General features: G+C 36.4%; 1 protein-coding gene across 1 annotated transcript in view; it reads right to left on the reverse strand.

Annotated features, from left to right (window-relative positions):
• Positions 1-19894, reverse strand: part of ZNF277 (zinc finger protein 277) — a gene marked incomplete at both ends in the record, with an annotated part of 60696 nt that overhangs the window by 12129 nt on the left and 28673 nt on the right. The window contains 3 exons of the mRNA XM_084259801.1: positions 2896-3028; positions 5538-5648; positions 8357-8448. Of these exons, the coding sequence (XP_084115927.1) occupies positions 2896-3028; positions 5538-5648; positions 8357-8448 (336 nt within the window). The remainder of the gene's footprint in view (positions 1-2895; positions 3029-5537; positions 5649-8356; positions 8449-19894) is intronic.

Here is a 19894-nt window from a genome sequence, read left to right on the forward strand (position 1 = left end):
TGCTTCTGAGGGGAAGAGAATGTGAGCAATGGATGTCCAGACATTGACTAATACAGTTCTTTCATTTCTTGCCCACATTCATGCACTGCTGCCAGCCCTTTCCCTCAGAGAAAGAAATTAAGTGAATGTCTCACTCATCATTTAAAATTTTTTTTTGTCTTTAAAAAATTAATGCAGTGTCATTATTATTTATTGCTTAGGTAAACTTGCAGAACCTAGTCATCACATGAAGTATTTTTTATTAACGGGGGCTAGAAGACAACTAAAAGAACGCTGAGAAACCTTTGGCCCTCTAACTGCCCACTATTTTTCTCTAACTGCCCACTATTAGTATCTGGAAAGTCTTTTATACACTCATTCTATATGTTATTAAGCCCTTTATTTACAACAATCTAGAATGCTACTAAGAGTGATGCCTCTTGTGGGTACTCTTTACTTTAGGACACGTATACATCTTTAGAGTCTTCATTAGCTTCTTCAATCCTTTCTAAAGATAAATTTACATCATTTCCAAAATGCTAAGGCACCACCACGCATTTCAGGTTTAAAAATTTTTTAATGTTGTTGGCTTTTTGCCCCAGGATGAAAGCATACAGAACTAAGAAGGCCAAGCTTAGAGCCCTTAAGGAGCTGTTAAAGTCAGCTCTTTTCTGGTTTGTTATGAGAGACTAGACAAGAGAGAGTGAATTGATCAACATGATTTCATCACTATTGCTTGACCAAAAATCTCAATGTAAAGTTAACATGCAGATATCATTATTATTTCAACTGTAAACCTGAGGGAAAAAGGAAGGAAAGTAAGACATTAGGTAAACTGGAAAAAAAATTTTTAAAAAAGATTTATTTATTTATTTATGCATACAAGAGCTGGGGTACGGGCCAGAGGTGCAGTGGGTGAGAGGATTCACCAGAGACAGAGTGGGGAACAGAACAGGCAGACTGGCTGAAATACACTGCTGAAGGGAGCAGTGGGCGAGTCAAGAGAGGTCTGCTGTGCCATGTGGGTTGCTTCCTAGCTGGCCGGGGATCAAACTCGTGCTGCAGAGGCTGTGGATTGCTTCATAGTGTGGTGCTTAACCCGTTGTGCCACCAGGAAGGCCCCTAAGCTGGAAAAATTACTCAACTTCTCAGACCTTAATCTCATAACCTATAAAACAGGACAATGCTAAAATCTGTGTCACAGGTACGTGGTTAAGATTAAATGATTTAATATAAATGCCTTGCATGTGGCAAGTACTCAAATGCTGCTAGTTAAAAAATACTTCTATCAGTATTATCCTAAAGGATATCATTTTCATATTATATGTCACTGAAGCTTTTAATTTTCTTGAACACTTCTTTCCAGTCATGATTCATGCCACATCAAATCCGGGCACTCAGTGGGCAGTATAATCTAGCATTCTCATCTAGAGACAGCTGGCCTTCACAGACAGCTAGCCCTCAGAGATGATTTCAGTTTTGACAGTCATACTACATGATGCCAGTTGTGAGCAGTCCATTTGAAGTATCCTCTAAAAGAGGAGCTATATAATGTTCCTCTAGCAATATATGTTACACTAGTCCCAGATCTTGAATATTAGCTTAAGAGCCCCAGAAGGAAGTTCTGTTAAATTGCTTCCATTGCTTTCTTCAGTAGTTGAATATTTCTTAGAGTTAACACTGAAGCCCTTTCCCTATTGGATTGGGCTGGGCCCTGAAGCAGCATTTGCTCAAGGAATTAATGACTGAGTGATTTCAAGAAAGATTGAAGAGCTTAAAGGCTGCCTTTGCCTTTAGCTAGTTGTAAAACATTTGTAGTAAACCATGGCAACCTCTCAGACTCAATCTTCAGACACATGTTAAACTTGCTTCTCAAGGAGAATTTTATTTTAACATTATAAGGATTAGTTAGAACAGACAAACATTCTACCCTACATCAGAAATTTCTAAAACGAGCCAGGAGATGCTTATTTCTGCCCAATAGATAAAATGTTTGACTATATTCAATTAGCCTTCTGTGGTCAGTGGGTTTGGATTCTAATTCATTCATATTAAGGGAGAAACAATTTTCATTTGTTTAAAATACACAGAAACAGAGCTCTTCACATGTAATCTCACTGGAGAGTTATTGAATCCCTCTCTTTACACAAGTAGTTTCCCTCCTTGTAGACTGGAGGTAGGGTCATTGGTATTCCACAGTCGCTGTGTCAATGAAAAATTATCTCTTAAATTTCCAAATGTCTCCTTGTGACATTTACCTCCAAATGAATACCTCTTCTTAATAAAAAGAGACTGTAATCTACAGAGGCCAGCAGGTGGAATGAAGTTCCTGTGCAAGGAGAGTTTTCAATATATTTTAAACTCTTGACATAGTAAACCCTTATTCCATCCTATTAGCCAAACAAATAAAAGTCTTCTTGCCCAGCAAATTGACTTAGTTTCTTTAAGATTACCATTAAAAATAGGTTGGCTAAATAGAATGATAAAGTTTTTGTGAGGAAGGGGAGGATTTATTTTTAATGGTGATGGAGGAAGAGAGCCAAGAGATTGTTTTTTAAAGAATAATCTAGCAAGTAGGACATCCAGGGCTCAACAAGCGTTTTTGAATACTATATAAGTGTTTGGCCTCAAGGTAAAAGATAATACAATAAGTCAGAGAGAGTGAGGGGGATAGGCAAAGACTTTCTGTTTTTGTTTTTTTTTTTAAATTTTTGTCAAGATCACTTTGAGTTCTAGAGACTTTTAGTATATGAACATCTGGCAAATTAAAGACAAACCAAATCAAGTTATGCTTTGTAAACCAATCATTTTAAAGTTATTCACTGATTGGAAGTATCCCTCAATTACATCTTAACCTACATACTAACTGCTTTAAAAATATTAGATGGCCATAAAAAGATGAAAAGAAAATCTTACCAAGTAATTGATGACATAAAATCGGTCATAGTCTCTGTTCTTAGGGTTGATCCGACGATGCTGTTTTTTTCTCATGTGATCCTTAAGTGTATTTTTGTCCCGAAAGGTCTTCTCACAGTATAAGCACTGCAAGCTAAAAGAAATATATAAACACTGATAAATTAAATATCTCTTGGAAAGCTGCTACAATAGTCTTTTATTATCCTAAGTCTTATATTTATTCATCTTAGGTCATAATAGACTCTTCAAGTGAGTTTTGAAATCTTTCTCATTATCCCTCTTATTTTAAACAATAAGAAAGAAAAATCAAAATCAACAAAAAACTATGAACCAGAGACACCCTATGGCGGGGGCGGGGGGGTGTTGGGGAAAGGTGGGAGTTGCAATTGTATGGGGAAAATAAAAATTAAAAAAAATAATCCCTCTTATTTTATTCATTTGGCTTTATAGAATGCATGCTGTGGTTTATTTTGTAGTTGGCTAATCTGGTTGTTCAGTTAAAATTAAGACAAAGACAGCTAATATCCAAAAATTAACCTGGTGCTTTACTTATCAAATTATCTATTCTAAAAATGAAAATGTAGATATCATCTACAAAAATTATAATAACTAAAATTGGTGGCTTTCATTAAGTATAATGATTAATTAGTCCATGGTTTGATATATTCTGTGAGCTGCCTTGCAGGGTTTGGTTCCTAGCTCAAGGAGTTAGCTGTGGACTTGGTCAAGTTACTTGTTCTGTTACCATTCATTTTCTGATCTCGAAATGAAAGAATACCTATATTTAAAGGAATTTTAGTAATAACTTACACATATACATATATAACTTATACATGTGAATAGATGTGCAATTATGTATATATGAATAAAATTCTATCACAGAAATGATCAATAAATAGTAGCTGTTATTACTAACTTCTTTTTTTTCTTTTTAAAAGATTTATTCATTTATGCAAGAACTGGGGTACAGGCCAGATGCACAGGAGGTTGAGAGGATTCACCAAAGACAGAGCTGGGAACAGAAGAGGCAGACAGACTGAAATACACTGCTGAGGGGAGCAGCGGGCGAGATGGGAGAGGCCTGCTGTGCCATGTGGGTTTCTCCCTGGCTGACCGGGATCGAACCCATGCTGCAGAGGCTGCAGACAGCTTCACAGTGTGGTGTTCAACCACCTGTGCCACCAGGAAGGCCCACTATCTTATTCTTATGTACCTTCTGCGCTAATATCTCCACTGACTAGCCTAATGGGGTAGTGATTACCAACTAGTTTTAAACAGATTTAAAAAAAAAAGTCTTTTTCATAAGAGTTGATACTGCCTGTAACTTCTAGCCAACATTCACTAGAATTCCACTTTTTTGGACTCACACAAGTAAGTGTAATCTTTTTAGTGGTTGCTTCATTTTCAAATTTTTCATCTCTATTAAACACCTTTCAACTATTTCTTATGCCAGGGGAATAAACTACATTATTTTATTGTAAACAGTGTATGGGTGACAAGCTGATTAGGGATATTCATTACTGATACTCTTAGTAGAAGGCACATCTGGTCTTATTTTACAAATAAAGGATCATTTAATGAAAGTGTGAAGGACCTTGTTTAAACACGGTGCTGATACCAAAATCTGAATTTGGAAGTTTTAATAATTATCTGTATCACTTGATATTTCCTTGATACTTCTTTTTTAAGTATTACTGCTCCAGATAGTTTGAGCTGAGAAATGACATTCCTTAGAATTATATTTAAATATAATAAGAAAAGTAGACTGATTTTTGAAAGTCATTTTGGTGAAGAGAATTTCCTTTCTTATTTCTATAAGCAAAGCTCTAGATACCCCAAATTGCCAGAATATGACCTAGGAGAAAATGTGAATACAAACTAACCAGTGAAAGAATGCAAATAGTATGTTACACTTCACATAAAGCTGAATAACATACAACTTGACTATTTACTAAACTTGTAGATAAAGGATAGTGAACAGTAAAGGGATTATAAAGTCCAAAACTAAAAATAGTGGTTTCTGGGGAAATACTAATGAGGAAGGACATATTGGGAGAGTCAAAGGAATTAATAATGTTTATTTCTGAGGCTGAGTATTGAGTGTATTCGTTATATCCTATAGAGCATACTGTCTCTTATGTAGGACATACATTGTTTGATATATAAGACAAGTTTTATTTAAAAATTCATGAAAGGCAGGGCCTCCCTGGTGGTGTGAGGGGTTAAGATGCAACCTATGAAGCTATCCACAGCCACTACAGCATGAGTTCGATCCCTGGCCAGGGAGGTGACCCACATGGCACAGCAGACCTCTCCTAACTCTTCCGCTCCTCCCCTCAGCAGTGTATTTCAGTCATTCTGCCTGTTCTGTTCCCCACTCTGTCTCTGATGAATCCTTTCACCCCGCCCCCCCCACCTCCGGCATGTACCCCAGTTCTTGTATGCATAAATAAATGAATTTAAAAAAAAAATCATAAAGCAATATGAGTTAGGTAAAATAGCAGTCACACAAAATGAGAACTCCTTCAACATGAGAAATGAGGAAATTCCATTTCTTTAATTACTTCTGGCTATCAAATTAATTAAAAAATTCATAACAGGTTAAAATAATTTTGGATTATATTTCATTAAAAAGTACTTACTTGTCAAGTCTTTTCTGTAATGTACATAGAAATTCATTGCAGTTTACAATGTTGTCTGGCAACCCAATGTTGAAAGCATGGTCTCTGGCCATATGGTTCAAAAGAATTGACCTAGGAAGAAATTTGAGCAATTTGTATTATTTATAAATCATCGAGGTGCAAATCAAGCCAGGAATAGCATTTGTACAATGATAATACTAATTAGAAGTACAAGCTAGTGTCAAACACTGAAACACACAACTGGGCTATGAAAGAGAGACATAAAGCATGTAAGGAGACATATAATCAACATGTGTAATCATATGTAAATACACATATAATCATATCAGTCCTTCAAAGGGAGTCCAAGTTTGTTCTACTATGTGTCACTGGCCAAGGTTGTTCTCTATAGGTAAGTCAGGTTTCTGTTCTTAAAAAAATGGTTTTTTGCTTCTTTTCAATTTACCAAGGGGAAGAAAAAGAGATAATGCCCAAGAGAAATATGACCTGGGATCACAGACATTTAGTCAACTCATCACTGGACAGAGACCTGACTCCCACAGCACATCTGAAACTTGCAAGAGTTATGGTAACTTTGATATACAATGACAATTCTGTTGATTCATTATGTCTCGAGAAGAGGTGGGTTTCCCTAGGAGATTTAGGCCTGAGACCCAGACTGTGAGTGGGTACCAGGTGGAGATGGAGCTGGGAGGCTCCTAAAGGGGGCAGAGTGGGTATTTGGCAGTGTTAGGCAGAAAGTTAAAAACTTTTCCCTGCCCTCAAGACTCTCTTGGGATAGAGAATACAGTGCCTCTAGATCTGGGGAGGCTCTCCCTAGAGTGGCTAAGCAAAGTTCTATCTGCCCTGAATTTCCTGGATAACGATCCAGAGTCTAGACTGTGCCTGGAAAGGGTCAGATATAGCAGCTGACTCAAGGATAAGGGTGGTTTGGGAAGTTTCCATCATCCTACCACCTGGCTATGTTGCATCAAGGTCTTGTGGCTTTAAGAATCACACTGAATATACTCATGAGAGACTAGTTCTGCTCTCAATCTCTCTGCAGCCTAATGACCTGAAATGTAGGGTTATACATTAGGAAATTGAAGCTACTTAGTGTACTTTCCCGTCTTAAATATTTCCCCTTGTTTACACTGTAGAAATAAAGGTTTACCTATATGGTTTAGTACTGTAATTGACTGAGAAACTCATTGTTGTATTAAACAAAATGCTTGCCAAAAAATCAAAATCTGGGGAATGAGATGTCTACAGGGGAATTTGAAATGCTCTAACATAGTCCCATGGATCTAGAAGACACACACATGTGCTGGACTGTGTGCATGCCCAGGAAGGACCTGGGAAAACCCTATTCAAAATGACTGACTCTTGAGACTCTACATAACCTGGAAGTGAAAGCTAGGGCAGAGTTGTAAACTGATGGACAGTTGAAAGTATGTCTCACCCTATACACAGAGTATCTTGGCAGACATGAAGATATATTAGTTGCAGGTATTTAAGTTCAATTCTATCTTATCATTAGATGAACTAAGCTCATTGAAAAGACAACTCAGTAGCTAAGACAACTCAGTAGCTACACATACCTAAGAATATATCCGAGAATTAGTTCAGGAAAGTTACTAAATATACAAGCAGCAACAATAAAAACCCTCGCTGGGAGGGGGACAAATATAATTTCTAGAGTTACCACATTATGTTACTATGAATGTGTTTTCAACAAAAATTATTTGTCAAACAAAGGAACAAGAAATATAGGCCATTCATGTGAAAAAAAGTCAATAGAAATTGTCCCCAGGGAAGCCAAAATGTTGGGCAGAGACTTTGGATCAGCTAATATGAATATGTTCAAAGAACAAAGGACATTACACATGGTTATGTGTAAAGAATCAAAAGAAAATATGAGAATGATAGCTCACTAAAAAGAAATATAAAAAGAGGGGAAAAATACCCCCAAAATCTGGAATGGAAAAGTACAATAGCTGAAATGAAAAACTCACTAGGAGCTGAGAGAACAAAGGACCAGTGAACCTAGACGATTGGTCATTTGAGATTCTCTAATCTGAGAAACAGAAGAAAAACACAATGAGGAAAAATAAATGCCTCAGCGATCACCATGTCTATCCATATATGAATAATACAGGATTATCAAAACATGAGGAGAGAAAGGGGCAGAAAGAATATTTGAGAAAATCATGGCCCAAACCCCCCAAATCTGATGAAAAACATTAATCCAAAACATCTAAGAAGCCCAACAGACTTAAAGTAGAATGAATCAAAGAAATCCATCCAACCACAAGCTGTTGAAATTCAAAGACAGAATCTTGAAAGTAACAAGAGAAAATTCATCACAAACAGCCCTTGATATAGTGATTTATCAAGCAAAGGGGTTAGTGACAGAATGATCAATCCCTCAGACTTTTTTCCCCCTTAGATCTTTATTATTTTTAATATTAAAGAGTAAAACAATAAAAACTGCTACTGAGAAATGAGGTTTAGAGCTTACAAGTTAATATAGAAGGATGAATTTGTGTAGTCTGCTGCACATGATCTTGCCTGTCAGCTGGTTTAAAAAGTCCTACAATATTAAATATAAATTTATTTTTGGCAAAAAAAATTATTTTTCTATATAGTTGCTTATAGCAAATACAGTACATGTTTGATGTTACTCATATTGAAAGGAAAAAAATGTACTGCCAATATATGAAAGCATCTTGAGGCATCCCATAGAACTTAACTCATATAACCATTATGGATGGTTATAGAAAACCAGTAAGTTTTCAGTTGAAAAACAGAAACATTTAAGGACATGTGTAGTGGCAAACCTGTTTCCGAGGAATTCCTCATTGCAAAACATACAAATGCCATGAAAATTGTTATCATCTCTTTCTTTTTGCTGTTGTTCCAGAATTTCTTTCTGTAAAGTAGAAACAGATACATGATATTATTTTGATAAATGCCCAATTAACTGATGAAAAATGTCACAGCTTAAAAGGGAAGAAATTAGGGGGGAGGCACAAAGGGAGTCCATTAATGCTGACAACATTTCAAATTTCTCCATTCCTGTCCTTGATTAAAACTCCAAGTCTAGATCTACTGTTAACAATCTACATGACATTCCATTTGGATAACTGTGTAGGAAATTCAAAGTCAACATGGTCTCATCATCCCTTCCTACCCCATCTCTCCCTCTTGTCTTCATTAATTGTCGTACATCCTCACTCTCTTCAACAATAAAAATGTGGTGTTATCTTTGACTTGTTCCTTTCTACAATTCTCAGTTAAATTTGCAATAATGTTCTGATCAATTTTCCACTTCAACTATCTTTCATATTACTTCTCTCCTTCATTCACAATGTTGTCACTTCGAGTCCAGTTTTTAATGTCTTATGGGATTCCCAAAGGACGTCTCCTAAAGGGTTTCATGATTTCAATAATTTTCCCATCATATTCACCTTTTCTTTTCTTCTAGACAAACTTTTCTCAAATATTGTTTTCAGGCACAATTACCCTGTTTTTCTCCAATACAAATAATTTTAAATACATTTTGGTAACATTCTGTAACAAGAAAGGTTCCACATATTATCTTTCCTTGAGGTAATTTTATTTCTCTTTAACTTTTCACTCTTACAAATCTTACTTGTTCTTTAAGATCCATCTGATTTCCATTTCTGCCATGCAACCATTTCTGAGCTACAGTTCAGTTAGGAAGTTCTTCTTTACTTGTAAAAGCTGGCATTGCTGACACAGTCATGTCATGATGTGTGAATGAATTAGTAAACCTGGAAGCTATTTTAAGTCATCTATCTCTCACTGTTTCTTTTCTTTTCTTGCCATTTTTATTATAAAAAATTTCACAAATGCAGAAAAGCTGAAAAAACAGCACAAGGAACAGTCCTATTCTATATGCAATAATTATTAACCTTTTTGTTAATTTCTCTCTACACACATGCATGCACACACACCCTCACCCACACAAACACACACACATTATCACAACATATATATTTATGTACTACCCAGCTTTTATTTTGCTAAAATAAGTTGCAGACATCATGACACTTCATTCCTAAATACTGAGTGCAGCACGATTCTCCAAGAATAAGGCCAACCACAGTGCATTATCATCACATCTAAGAAAGTTGACAATAATTCCAAAATAGGGACTCCCTGGTGGCTCAAGGGTTAAGATGCAACCTATGAAGCTATCAGCAGCCACTGCAGCACGAGTTCAATTCCTGGCCAGCCAGGGAACAACCCACATGGTGCAGCAGACCTCTCCTGACTTGCCCGCTGCTCCCTTCAGCAGTGTATTTTGGTAGATCCGCCTGTTCTCCTCCCCACTCTGTCTCTGGTGAATCTTCTCATCCCCTCCACCTCTGGCCAATACTCTAGCTCTTGTATGCATAAATAAATAAATCTTAAAAAAAATTCCAAAATAGTATGCATCAAGGCAATACTTAAAATCTTCAATTTTGTCCCAAGAACACTTCTTAATGCTCCTCCCCTCTCCAGCTCCCACCAAAACCACCCTAGGCTCACACTTTCATTTGGTTGTTAGATAGTTTGTCTCTAAATCTTAAGCCAAAAAATAACTCACCAGAAGCCTGGAGCTTAGGCTCTGATGTGTGAAAAGGGAGTATTTCCAAACTTGATTAATGGTCTTCTAAAATACATGGTGTGAGAACCTTGTTAATGCTACTATTTTCATGTAATCGACTCAAATTGGACCCATTAGATAATAACATATGCATGAGAAAACTGCTCTATTCATCTTTGTAGGCCCCCACTGTGACTCACAAATAGGGGTACATAGTAACTGTCAAATGGAGGTGCTCTGTTTTCTATGATCTCTACTTTCTCAAATCCCTTGATTAGGAGGATTCTCAGTAGAAGAGAACCATCACTATGTTCCAACACCCTTAGTCCCACTGCTGTCAACGTGCTATGATGTCAGGAAACAAGACTTGGCTTTATTGGTTCTGTGCTTCTTTCTTTTGCAGCATACATGTTAACAGCTGTTCATCAGACATTATTGACAAAGAAAGTGTTAAGGAAACACTGGGAAAAAAATATTTTTTCTTTCTTTCTCTTCTCTTTCTTCTCTCCTACTTCCTTCTTTTCTTTATTCTTTTATAAAGCTTGGAATCTGATATAATTAGTTGTAGCATATGTTTGAAATCATTTATGAATATATAATATTAGGAGATAATCCATAAAAAGCACTGCAAAGATGTGCAAATCAAAGCCCCATGAGCTTTTTGGTCTAATTTTTCTTTAAAAAAAAAATCTCACGCTGGGTAGATAGACTACATTTTACTCATGAATTTATAGAATAGCGAGATGAAGAGAATGCCACAGATGTTATATACTGAACTTCTCAAAGCAACAGATAAAATTTTCATTATAAAATGAGACTTGGACAAAAACCACAATTGTAACAATAAAAGATCAGCTTAAGTATTAGGCAAAGAGTCATAATAACAAGCTGTATGTTTGTCTAATTGGTTTAAAATGTCAAGTATGGTAGCAAAGGGGTCAGTGCATAGTCTTCATCTTTATTCATAAGCTGAGAGCAGAGGGAACATTAATGAAACAGCAGCTATAACAGATGGTACTCAACACAGTCATAGGGGATTGTCATATAGGTAGAAAATGAAAATGTGAGTTAGGCCAAAAATTATAAAAATTAAGTCAATTTAAGAAAAAGCCATTTAGAAAATATCAATTTAGGTAAGCATAAACAGGGAAGTAAAACAAAAACTAAGGCTTAGAATGACAAATCCAATGGAAATAGCTTATATAAACATATGGAATTAAAACCAAGGCTTATACCGGTCTCAAAAACATCTTCTTGATACCGATGTATAGGACACACAATAGAACTTCCTGGCTAAATGGCTGTAAAGAGTGGATAAGAGAGGAAGAACACACTCCTAAGATTGCAGCTAAAGGCAGCAGCATGGCAGAACACATTAGGAATTCTCAAGTCTTGGAGCCAGGGGCACTCCTTCAGTAGAGAAAACAATAGATTTCTGTAAATAAAGTTAGAGTAGAGACCCAAAGACTCCATAGGAAGGCAACAGAACCTATTCCCTTGTTTTCTATTTCCAAAACCACCAATAATCTCTTAAGTATTTGGGAATATTTCATTTACACTTCCAATACATACACAAAGGTACATGCACACTAATTCAAACCTAAAAGTGATCCTCCATTTTGGTTATCAGTTTTCTCAGAAAAGGGAAACTGATCAGATAGGGGCTCTATATAATAAGGAATTTGGCTCTTTGGTCCCTGTTCCTGAGAGGTAGCCTCTAAACTCTTGGAATTTTTTGAGTATCTTTGTTATTCTGGCTGGGTTCTCTGACTGCACCTGATAATTCATACTAATGAGTAACTCAAGATGAGAAATGCCTGTCAAAAAGACTGATCATTTGATTAGTGGGCTGGGGCGTTGATTCACATGCTATCAGAGAGGGAAAATGGAGACTGAGTTCAGTTACATGGCCAATGATTCAGTCAAGTCTACTTACTGAAGTCTCAGGAAAAACTCCGGACAATAAAGATCAGGTAAACTTTCCTGGCTGGCAATACACTTTGTATTGCACTTTGTCATACATCTGTTTGCCAAGAGGGCAGCAGGGGACAATGAAAGCTTCGTGTTTAAAGACTTTCCAAGACCCTACCCTGCATATTTCTCTGATTCTCAGTATTCATAAGTATAGTGCTTTCCTGAGTTCTCTGAATTACTGTAGCAAATGCATGAACTTGAGGGGCTAGTGGGAACCCTTGAATCTGCATAGGTTTGTAACAGGTTGGTCAGAAGTGACGGTGACCTAGAGAGCTCCAAATGTGTGGCTAGTGTTTGAAGAGAGGTTTTTTGGAGGGATATGCCTTTTGAATTGTGTCTTAAGTTGGGGTAGCTAGAAGTCATTGATAATTAGGACACCATGTGAGATCATAGAAAATATACTGAAGTTAAAGAGACCAAAGAACATGGACTGCTTCTATGCTGACCCTCAAAACAAGCTGACAATCCAAAGCACATTGCAAACTCAGGAAAAACAGCAAAGAGGGGTGGGCTATGGAATGTTGTGATACAATATGGACATCACTTCCTCCTGATTAGAGATTGAAAGTTTAAGACCATCCTAAAAAACTGTGAACTTGAACCAATCTTCCTTGAATGTGGTTTTTACAAATATTGGTTAGTAATAATCTTAACTTCCAGCCAAGTAACTTGGAATGTCGCTTTTCTAAGTGCTCACATATAGGTTTTATTAGAGACATTTGGATTGATACTCTCTTATAAAATCTATATTCCTAAACATGGTCTGGAGCTTGCATGGAAGTCATTTAATTTTTTGCCAAACGTGAGTCAAAAGAATAGGTTTATAGACAAAATAATTCCCTAAAAATAGTTTCTAATCCCGATTTTAGTTTTTCAAAACCAACTATTGGCTGCCGCGGACCAGCACAGCGATGGTGGCCTTCAAAGTTGTACTTCATTTTTTCATGACTGCACTTTTAAAAATAGATTAAATTTTAAGTCAAGTGTCACCAGATGCTTCACCCTGACTGGACAGGTATTTTCAGAGAATTATCCAATGAATGCCTGGCTATGAGTGACATAATTTGCTGCTCTATCTTCCACAGATAAACTTCTGGCAAATTGTATACCAGGGCCTCCCCAGGTGGTTGAGCGCTGCACTGTGAAGCTGTCCGCAGCCACTGCAGCACCGGTTTGATCCCGGCCAGCCAGTGAGGGTCCCACATGGCTCAGCAGACCTCTCCTGTCTTGCCCGCTGCTCCCCTCAGCAGTGTATTTCGTCAGTCTGCCTGTTCTGTGCCCCTCTCTGTCTCTGGTGAATCCTCTTACCCTCCCACACCTCTGGACTGTACCCCAGTTCTTGTATAAAAATAAATAAATCTTAAAAAAAAAAAACCAAATTGTATACTTCAGGAAATAAATGTGGTAGCTTACTGATATAATTATCATTGATAACTCAGCTAAAAAGCCAAGAATAGTCAGTGAACAATAATAGGTTTTAGAATTTATTTATGACAACTAGTTAGTAGTGGTCACATGGCAACCAGACAAACTGAACACTAAAAAGTGATAAACCTGAGGACAAAGACAGACATGTCAGTTATTTCACTTTTGGCAGAGCATGGGAGAAAAGGCAAGTAGGAAAACAATAGGTGAAATTTTAAAGAGTTTTTTAAAGGCTAATTTTCTGGGAGCCCAAACACAAAGGCTTCAGTTCTTTCCCATGTTTCTTCCAAGTTCTCAGAAGGACTGGGAGTAGGGCAAAGTCATATGTTCATATGAACAAGGTCTTAGATTGTGACCAGACCCTAAAGACCTTTGCTTCTCTTGGTATCATTCTTTAGCACACAAAGCAAAGTAATAAACTGGTAGGGGAAGAACCCAAATCCTACACCAAATCTGTTAAAAAGCAAAATTCAACGGAGTAAATTTTACATATCTTACTGGCTTTATTCAATGATTCATGAATCAGGCAATATCTCTTGTGACAGAAAGAAGCTCTGAAGAGCTGTAAAAAATAAAAGATTTTCTTAGACAGGAAGGAGTGAGATAGGGAAACAATAAAGTTTCTGGAAAGGTCACTCTCCATGGGGACAAAAAGGGCTTATTAGGCAAGTTATTGCACCTGACCAGGAAATTCCAGATTAACTGGTTTAAGACTTTCACCCCTGGGGGAGGCTGCAACTGCAATTAGGTTAGGTAGTAAATCCCAGTTTGGTGATGTGTGACTCCATTTTGGGCCTCTTTTCTCTCTCTCTCTCTCACTCTCTCTCTCTCTTTTCAGCGATATAAAGCAGAGATCTGCTACTTCTAGGGGAGGGGCAGAATAGTGAGAAATAAAATATTATTCCTAAGTTCTTTTCTGAGTGTGTCTTAGTGCTTTGTGATACAAGAACTGGATGTAAAGACAAGTCTGGAAGACCCTAACTTGCAGCTTTTTAAGGCAAGTTCTACAGTGCATTTCCTTAGGACACTCAAGAAAGTTATAGGCATGTATTTTGGTGTTGGAGAATTTAAATATTAAAAAAATAAACATTTAAAATACTTAACATTTATTAAATGATGGTTTGTCTTTTTAAAAGATGGGGTAGATGTGGCCACAACCTCATGGGATAATAGCAGGGAATGGGCAGACTGAGGAGATGGACTACACCACATCTTGGTCCTTCTGTTCTTTCTATTATATCCAGGGACCAGCAAAGGTTGAGAGCACATCTATCAATTCTTTTTGCTCACATGTGGGGATTACAAAAGATCCTCTTAAGAAAATGGATAAAAACATAAGCATTCAGTAATTTTAGAGGAGGAAGAAACCTTGAAGATGTATCAGTCTTGAAAACAGTTTAGAATTTAGGATTTTCTTAAATTTTTTCAACTACCAATAAAAAGTTCAGGGTGAAAATGAAAGGGTAGATAGTCAACAAAATAGAAGCTTCAAAGGAAATAAAAGTTACAATTTTCATTAGTCAGACACAGAAAAAGGTCTGTACTGCTGATACAAATGAATCACAAAGTACTAGCTTCTCTTAAAATTCGTTGTTTACAGTATCAGAACCCAGACTGCTTACCAAATGGCAAAACCCTTAACACATATGGAGCACTGATGAGCCTTTTCTCTTTGAGAGTGTGAACATCAATAGCCTGTAAGTACAAGAACTGGAGATTCTGGACTGGCTTTCTTTTGAGGAATTCACATGTAGGCAGAGAATAATGTATCAGCTATCATTGGCTATAAAAAAGAAAGGGACCAGGAGATTAGTTTGTTGTCCACTTTCTTCATTCCTTCCACCACACACAGGAGTGCATGAATATAATATAAAATATCAATATAATAGGTTTTAAGTTTGTTTGATTTTTGGTGAATACTGATGAACTGGGCACTCCTATGGGTTAAAATAAACGCCATTCATTTGGCAGAATGAAAATTTTCCCAAGGTTAATTAAAGATTTGGTATTACACCAGATGCTGCCACCTATCATTTCTTTTTTGCTACAATCTCAAATTCAGAGTAGGTTTAAATTTTCCTTACCCACAGAGAAATGATTTTCCAATGAATGAAACACTAATATAAATTCTGCGTGTCCATTTTGTAGATGACAGCTCACCTAAACTTAATCTTCCACAGAAGGAAATTTTTTCTATATCACTTAGGCCAACTGTTCAAATGAGTCCAAGTGTCTTAATCTTCAAGAAGCATTTCCAAACTATTTGCTTGCAGCATCATTCTATAGGTTCACCACAGCTATCACCTTCTCTAAAAGCTCTTCCAATATTCTTAGGAATGTCATGAGAATTTGGAGAAGAGCATTCCGAGCAGTTCAAACACCAAATGCAAAGCCCCTGACACTGGAAAGAGCTTGCTGTTTGAGGAATAGAGATGTGGGCAGTGTGGCTGGATGTAGCAAGCAAAGTATGGGCAAGAAAGTCCTGGGCCCCCTAAGATTTTGGTAAGAAGTCTGGGTTTTATTCTAAATAAATTTGAAAGTATTGGAGATTTTTTAATTACTACAACTACATTAATTGAAAGGGTGAACATTTTATAAAATACTGAAATGACCTTCAAAGTTTCAAACTAAGGCAGGATTAAAAATAACATAAACTTGTTTTCTCTGACACTTCTTATATCTTTTGATAGTAAGCACAGTATTTTCATTTTAACCTCACTTACAGTTGTGTTGAGGGCCTATATTTTCTATCAAACCCTATAATCTATCTGATGTAATACTAAATAGAAGGAAATTAACTCATGAAAAACTCAGAAATTTCTACTAATTTTAACATTAGTTTTGATTATCATTAAGATGAAAATATGAATACATTTTGTGAACAGATACTGATATACAGCTTTAACTACTTTCAGAATAGAATCTGCCTGCAACTTAAATATTTCAGAAGTCTTCTGACAGAGTAAGGACAAAGCTACTTTTCTCTCAAACAATTCCCTTTTAAGCATCAAAAAAATGTTAGGTAGTCCTAAAAATATAATCTGTTTTTCCAGAATCTGATGAATTGAGCAGTTGAATTTATGTTAGCAATATACCCATACAATATACTTAAAAAATACACCTCTGCATTTAAAGGCAACAATAACTGTATTAAAAGAAGGATTATCAATGACTCAAGATAGTTTTTTAAAAATATCAATAAAATCCACTTTTGTCAGCATTTATAAGAGATAATAGAAAGTTAACTTTGTAACAATATTAAGAATCTTAATAAATACATGAGAAAATGTTACTAATTCTTAAGGGGTTTTGTTCTGCTTCCATCAATTAATCCCCCACAAATATGATAAGGTCAGTTACATGCTTCAGTTAAGGAAGGTTTACTGTGGATCACACAAAAGTAGATGGGTAACATACGCTCCCTGAGCCACACTTCTGGGTTGATGTAGGGGGAAAGGGTCCTGGCTTTATGGGATTGATTATAAGGGTGGGGTAGCAGGTAAGGTACTGACTGGCTGGGGATTTATAAGTCGGGTATTGGCAGGACTCTGAGGTTTTCTAGCTTAGGCACCCACAGGTGCTTTACCTGGCCTCACATTTACCCTGCAACTCCCACTTCATCCCAGTTGATTAGGTTTTCAACTGGAAGGAAACAAACAGGGACCAAGTTAACCCAATAACACAAAAAAGGATCAAGTTTCAGGAGACATGCCAATAATTAAGGAAAGAAAGTAACACAAAAAAGTCAGAGAGAAATTTCTTAACTGGATGATGATCTACTCCCCCAAATTCACGAGATTTGATCTGACTAATATCTCACCTTCTTGAAAGACATCAGTACCTCCCACCCTTTCGGAAGCTGCAACGATAAAGGCAGCCACCATCTGCTTGTACACAGGACAGAAAGATAGTATTTTTCTCCTACTTTGAGTCTCACTGAAGTGGCTTTTGAAAAGTTAGGAAAGAACAGAATAGACGGAATATGTAAAGAAAATCAGTTAGTAGAGAAAAAATATATAAATGTAACCATTTACATGGAATAACTCTCAATGAAAAAAAGAAATGTAGATGTACAGAACCAAAAAAAAAAAATATGCAAGAGTTAAGCACATGATAAATAAGAAAAGTCTATTCTATTTGTATTAAATTAAAGATATAAGGGAATCTAGCCTAGGTAGGAAGTGGAAGACTTAAAATCTGAAAGGTGATAAAGGTAGATTGCAAAAGAACCTTTTTTTTTTACCATAAAGAAGAGCATCTTATAATAGATTAAGTATTACCTGACTGAGGATGTATTTTCCTGGATAAACTCAAGGTCAGATGCAGCTATGTTTCTCTAAAGATAGAAGAAGCTCTGAAAACACACTATTTTCAATTTTTCAAAGAAAATATAAACTGCTTAGGCCCCCCAAATAAGATCTCCCTATGTACCACTGAACTAAGAGGATAAGAACTGATTTTCTTAGAAAAAATTTTGAGCAATGGAAACAAAACACTACTATTTATTTACATACATAATTATGTCCTGCTCACCTATTTTTAGGAATTCTAACAAATGTCAATCTAGAAAATGTTTCACTCTAGCAGAAAGAAGATAAATTTGACAAAGGATCCTATAATAATTGGAAAGAGAATGGAGCTTGGGTTTGGAAATAGGAGTTTGAATTGCTTATCTCCCTTTAATACAGTAGATAACCATGGCCTGGTACATTTCTCCTAAATCTGTGACCCTGCTTTTTTATCTAAACAGAGATAATATTGCCTTATTGATCTCACAGACTCAATGTACATAAAAAATGCCATGTAAATTTAAAGTTCTTATGGAGTTCAAAGTGATAAATGTTTGAATTCAATTTAGTATTGTTTGAGGGCTTTGAGTTGTTTTCTTTCTTTCTTTTTTTTTTTGAAGATTTATTTATTTATTTATACAAGCACTGGGTACAGTCAGAAGCACGGGAGGGTGAGAGAATTCACCAGAGCCAGAGGGGAGAGCAGAGCAGGCAGACTGACGAAATACACAGCTGAGGGGAGCAGTGGGCGGCAGGAGAGGTCTGCATGCCATGTGGGACCCCCCACCCGGTGGCCGGGGATCGAACTGGTGCTGCAGAGACTGCGGGCAGCTTCGCAACTCAGCGTTCAACCGCTGCGCCACCAGGGAGGCCCTTGAGTTCTTTTCTAAAATAGTAACCTGAGTGTTAAAATCACTCTATGGCCACTGCAGCTAACATGATCTCTGTTGCATTGTTAATAATGAAGTTATATTCAAAGGGAGATGTCACGTTTGGGAAAGCTGCTCTAGATACAATCCGAGAACTTGTGCTACAAAGTTAGGAATCATGCAAGAAAGGTATGAACGCACATTGACTTTTTACTTTGAGGTCACTGATTAAAAATAATTTGATCCTTTACTAAAAATCTTTAAAATCTATAAAGAGAAGCAGCATGAGGAAGAAAAATTTTCCTAGTGGGAGATAAGTAATTGCATTTTACTGTTTTTTATTATGAGGGGAAATGGGATATATGAAATAGTATTAAAAGCAAACAAACAAAAAACAGTTTCTCTCCAGAGGATTAAATTGCTATAGAGATTAATATTTTTTAATAAAATATTTATAATTTTTATGAATGACTCTCAGGCTGATGTTTATAAGTGACTAAAAAATAAAACCAACTTCCATGCATTTAAATGAATGTTTCCTCTCTTCCCAATTTAATTAAAAGTTACATCTTGCTACACAGAGCTTATGAATGCTGTGTATCTTCTGCTGTAGGCAACTCAAAAAAATAGTATTTTTTTAATGCTTTAGTGAAAAGTGTAACCCAGTGATTAAAAATGCCAGACTTGGCTATTTTATATCTCTTGTTTAGATCAGGGTGATTTGACTGCACATTTTTATAGAAATACCAAGTCATTACTTCAGGATTAAATTTAAATTAATGCTTTGTGTACATGGCTCAGAGACGACACAAAGAAAAGAACATGACAGTTCCAACCCTTAAGAGGTCGTTTAGTAAGGAAGACAGATTTTTAAACAACTAATTGTAATTGAAAAGCCAAATAAAATAATGTGTTAACAGAGCTTAGTAGAGGTTATTAATTCCAACAGGTAGCACGTGGGAAGCTTTTGTGGAAAATGGGACAGTTGAGCAATGTCTTCTGGGGCATATTATGAACATAGGTAGAAAGGTGGGGCTGGCGTTCCTAGTTGATGAAGCTGAGTCCTGAAAGTACTTAACAAACTTGAGTGAATGTGGCTAGTATTTTCATTGTCATGTAATCTCTAAAAGGGCAGGGAGTGGTTGCTCATTTCATCAATTGCCATATCAGCAACATTTAGAATAATGTCTGGTATAAGTATTTATT

This window comes from Talpa europaea (assembly GCF_964194135.1).
Source record: "Talpa europaea genome assembly, contig: HAP1_SCAFFOLD_127, whole genome shotgun sequence".
NCBI lineage: Eukaryota > Metazoa > Chordata > Mammalia > Eulipotyphla > Talpidae > Talpa > Talpa europaea.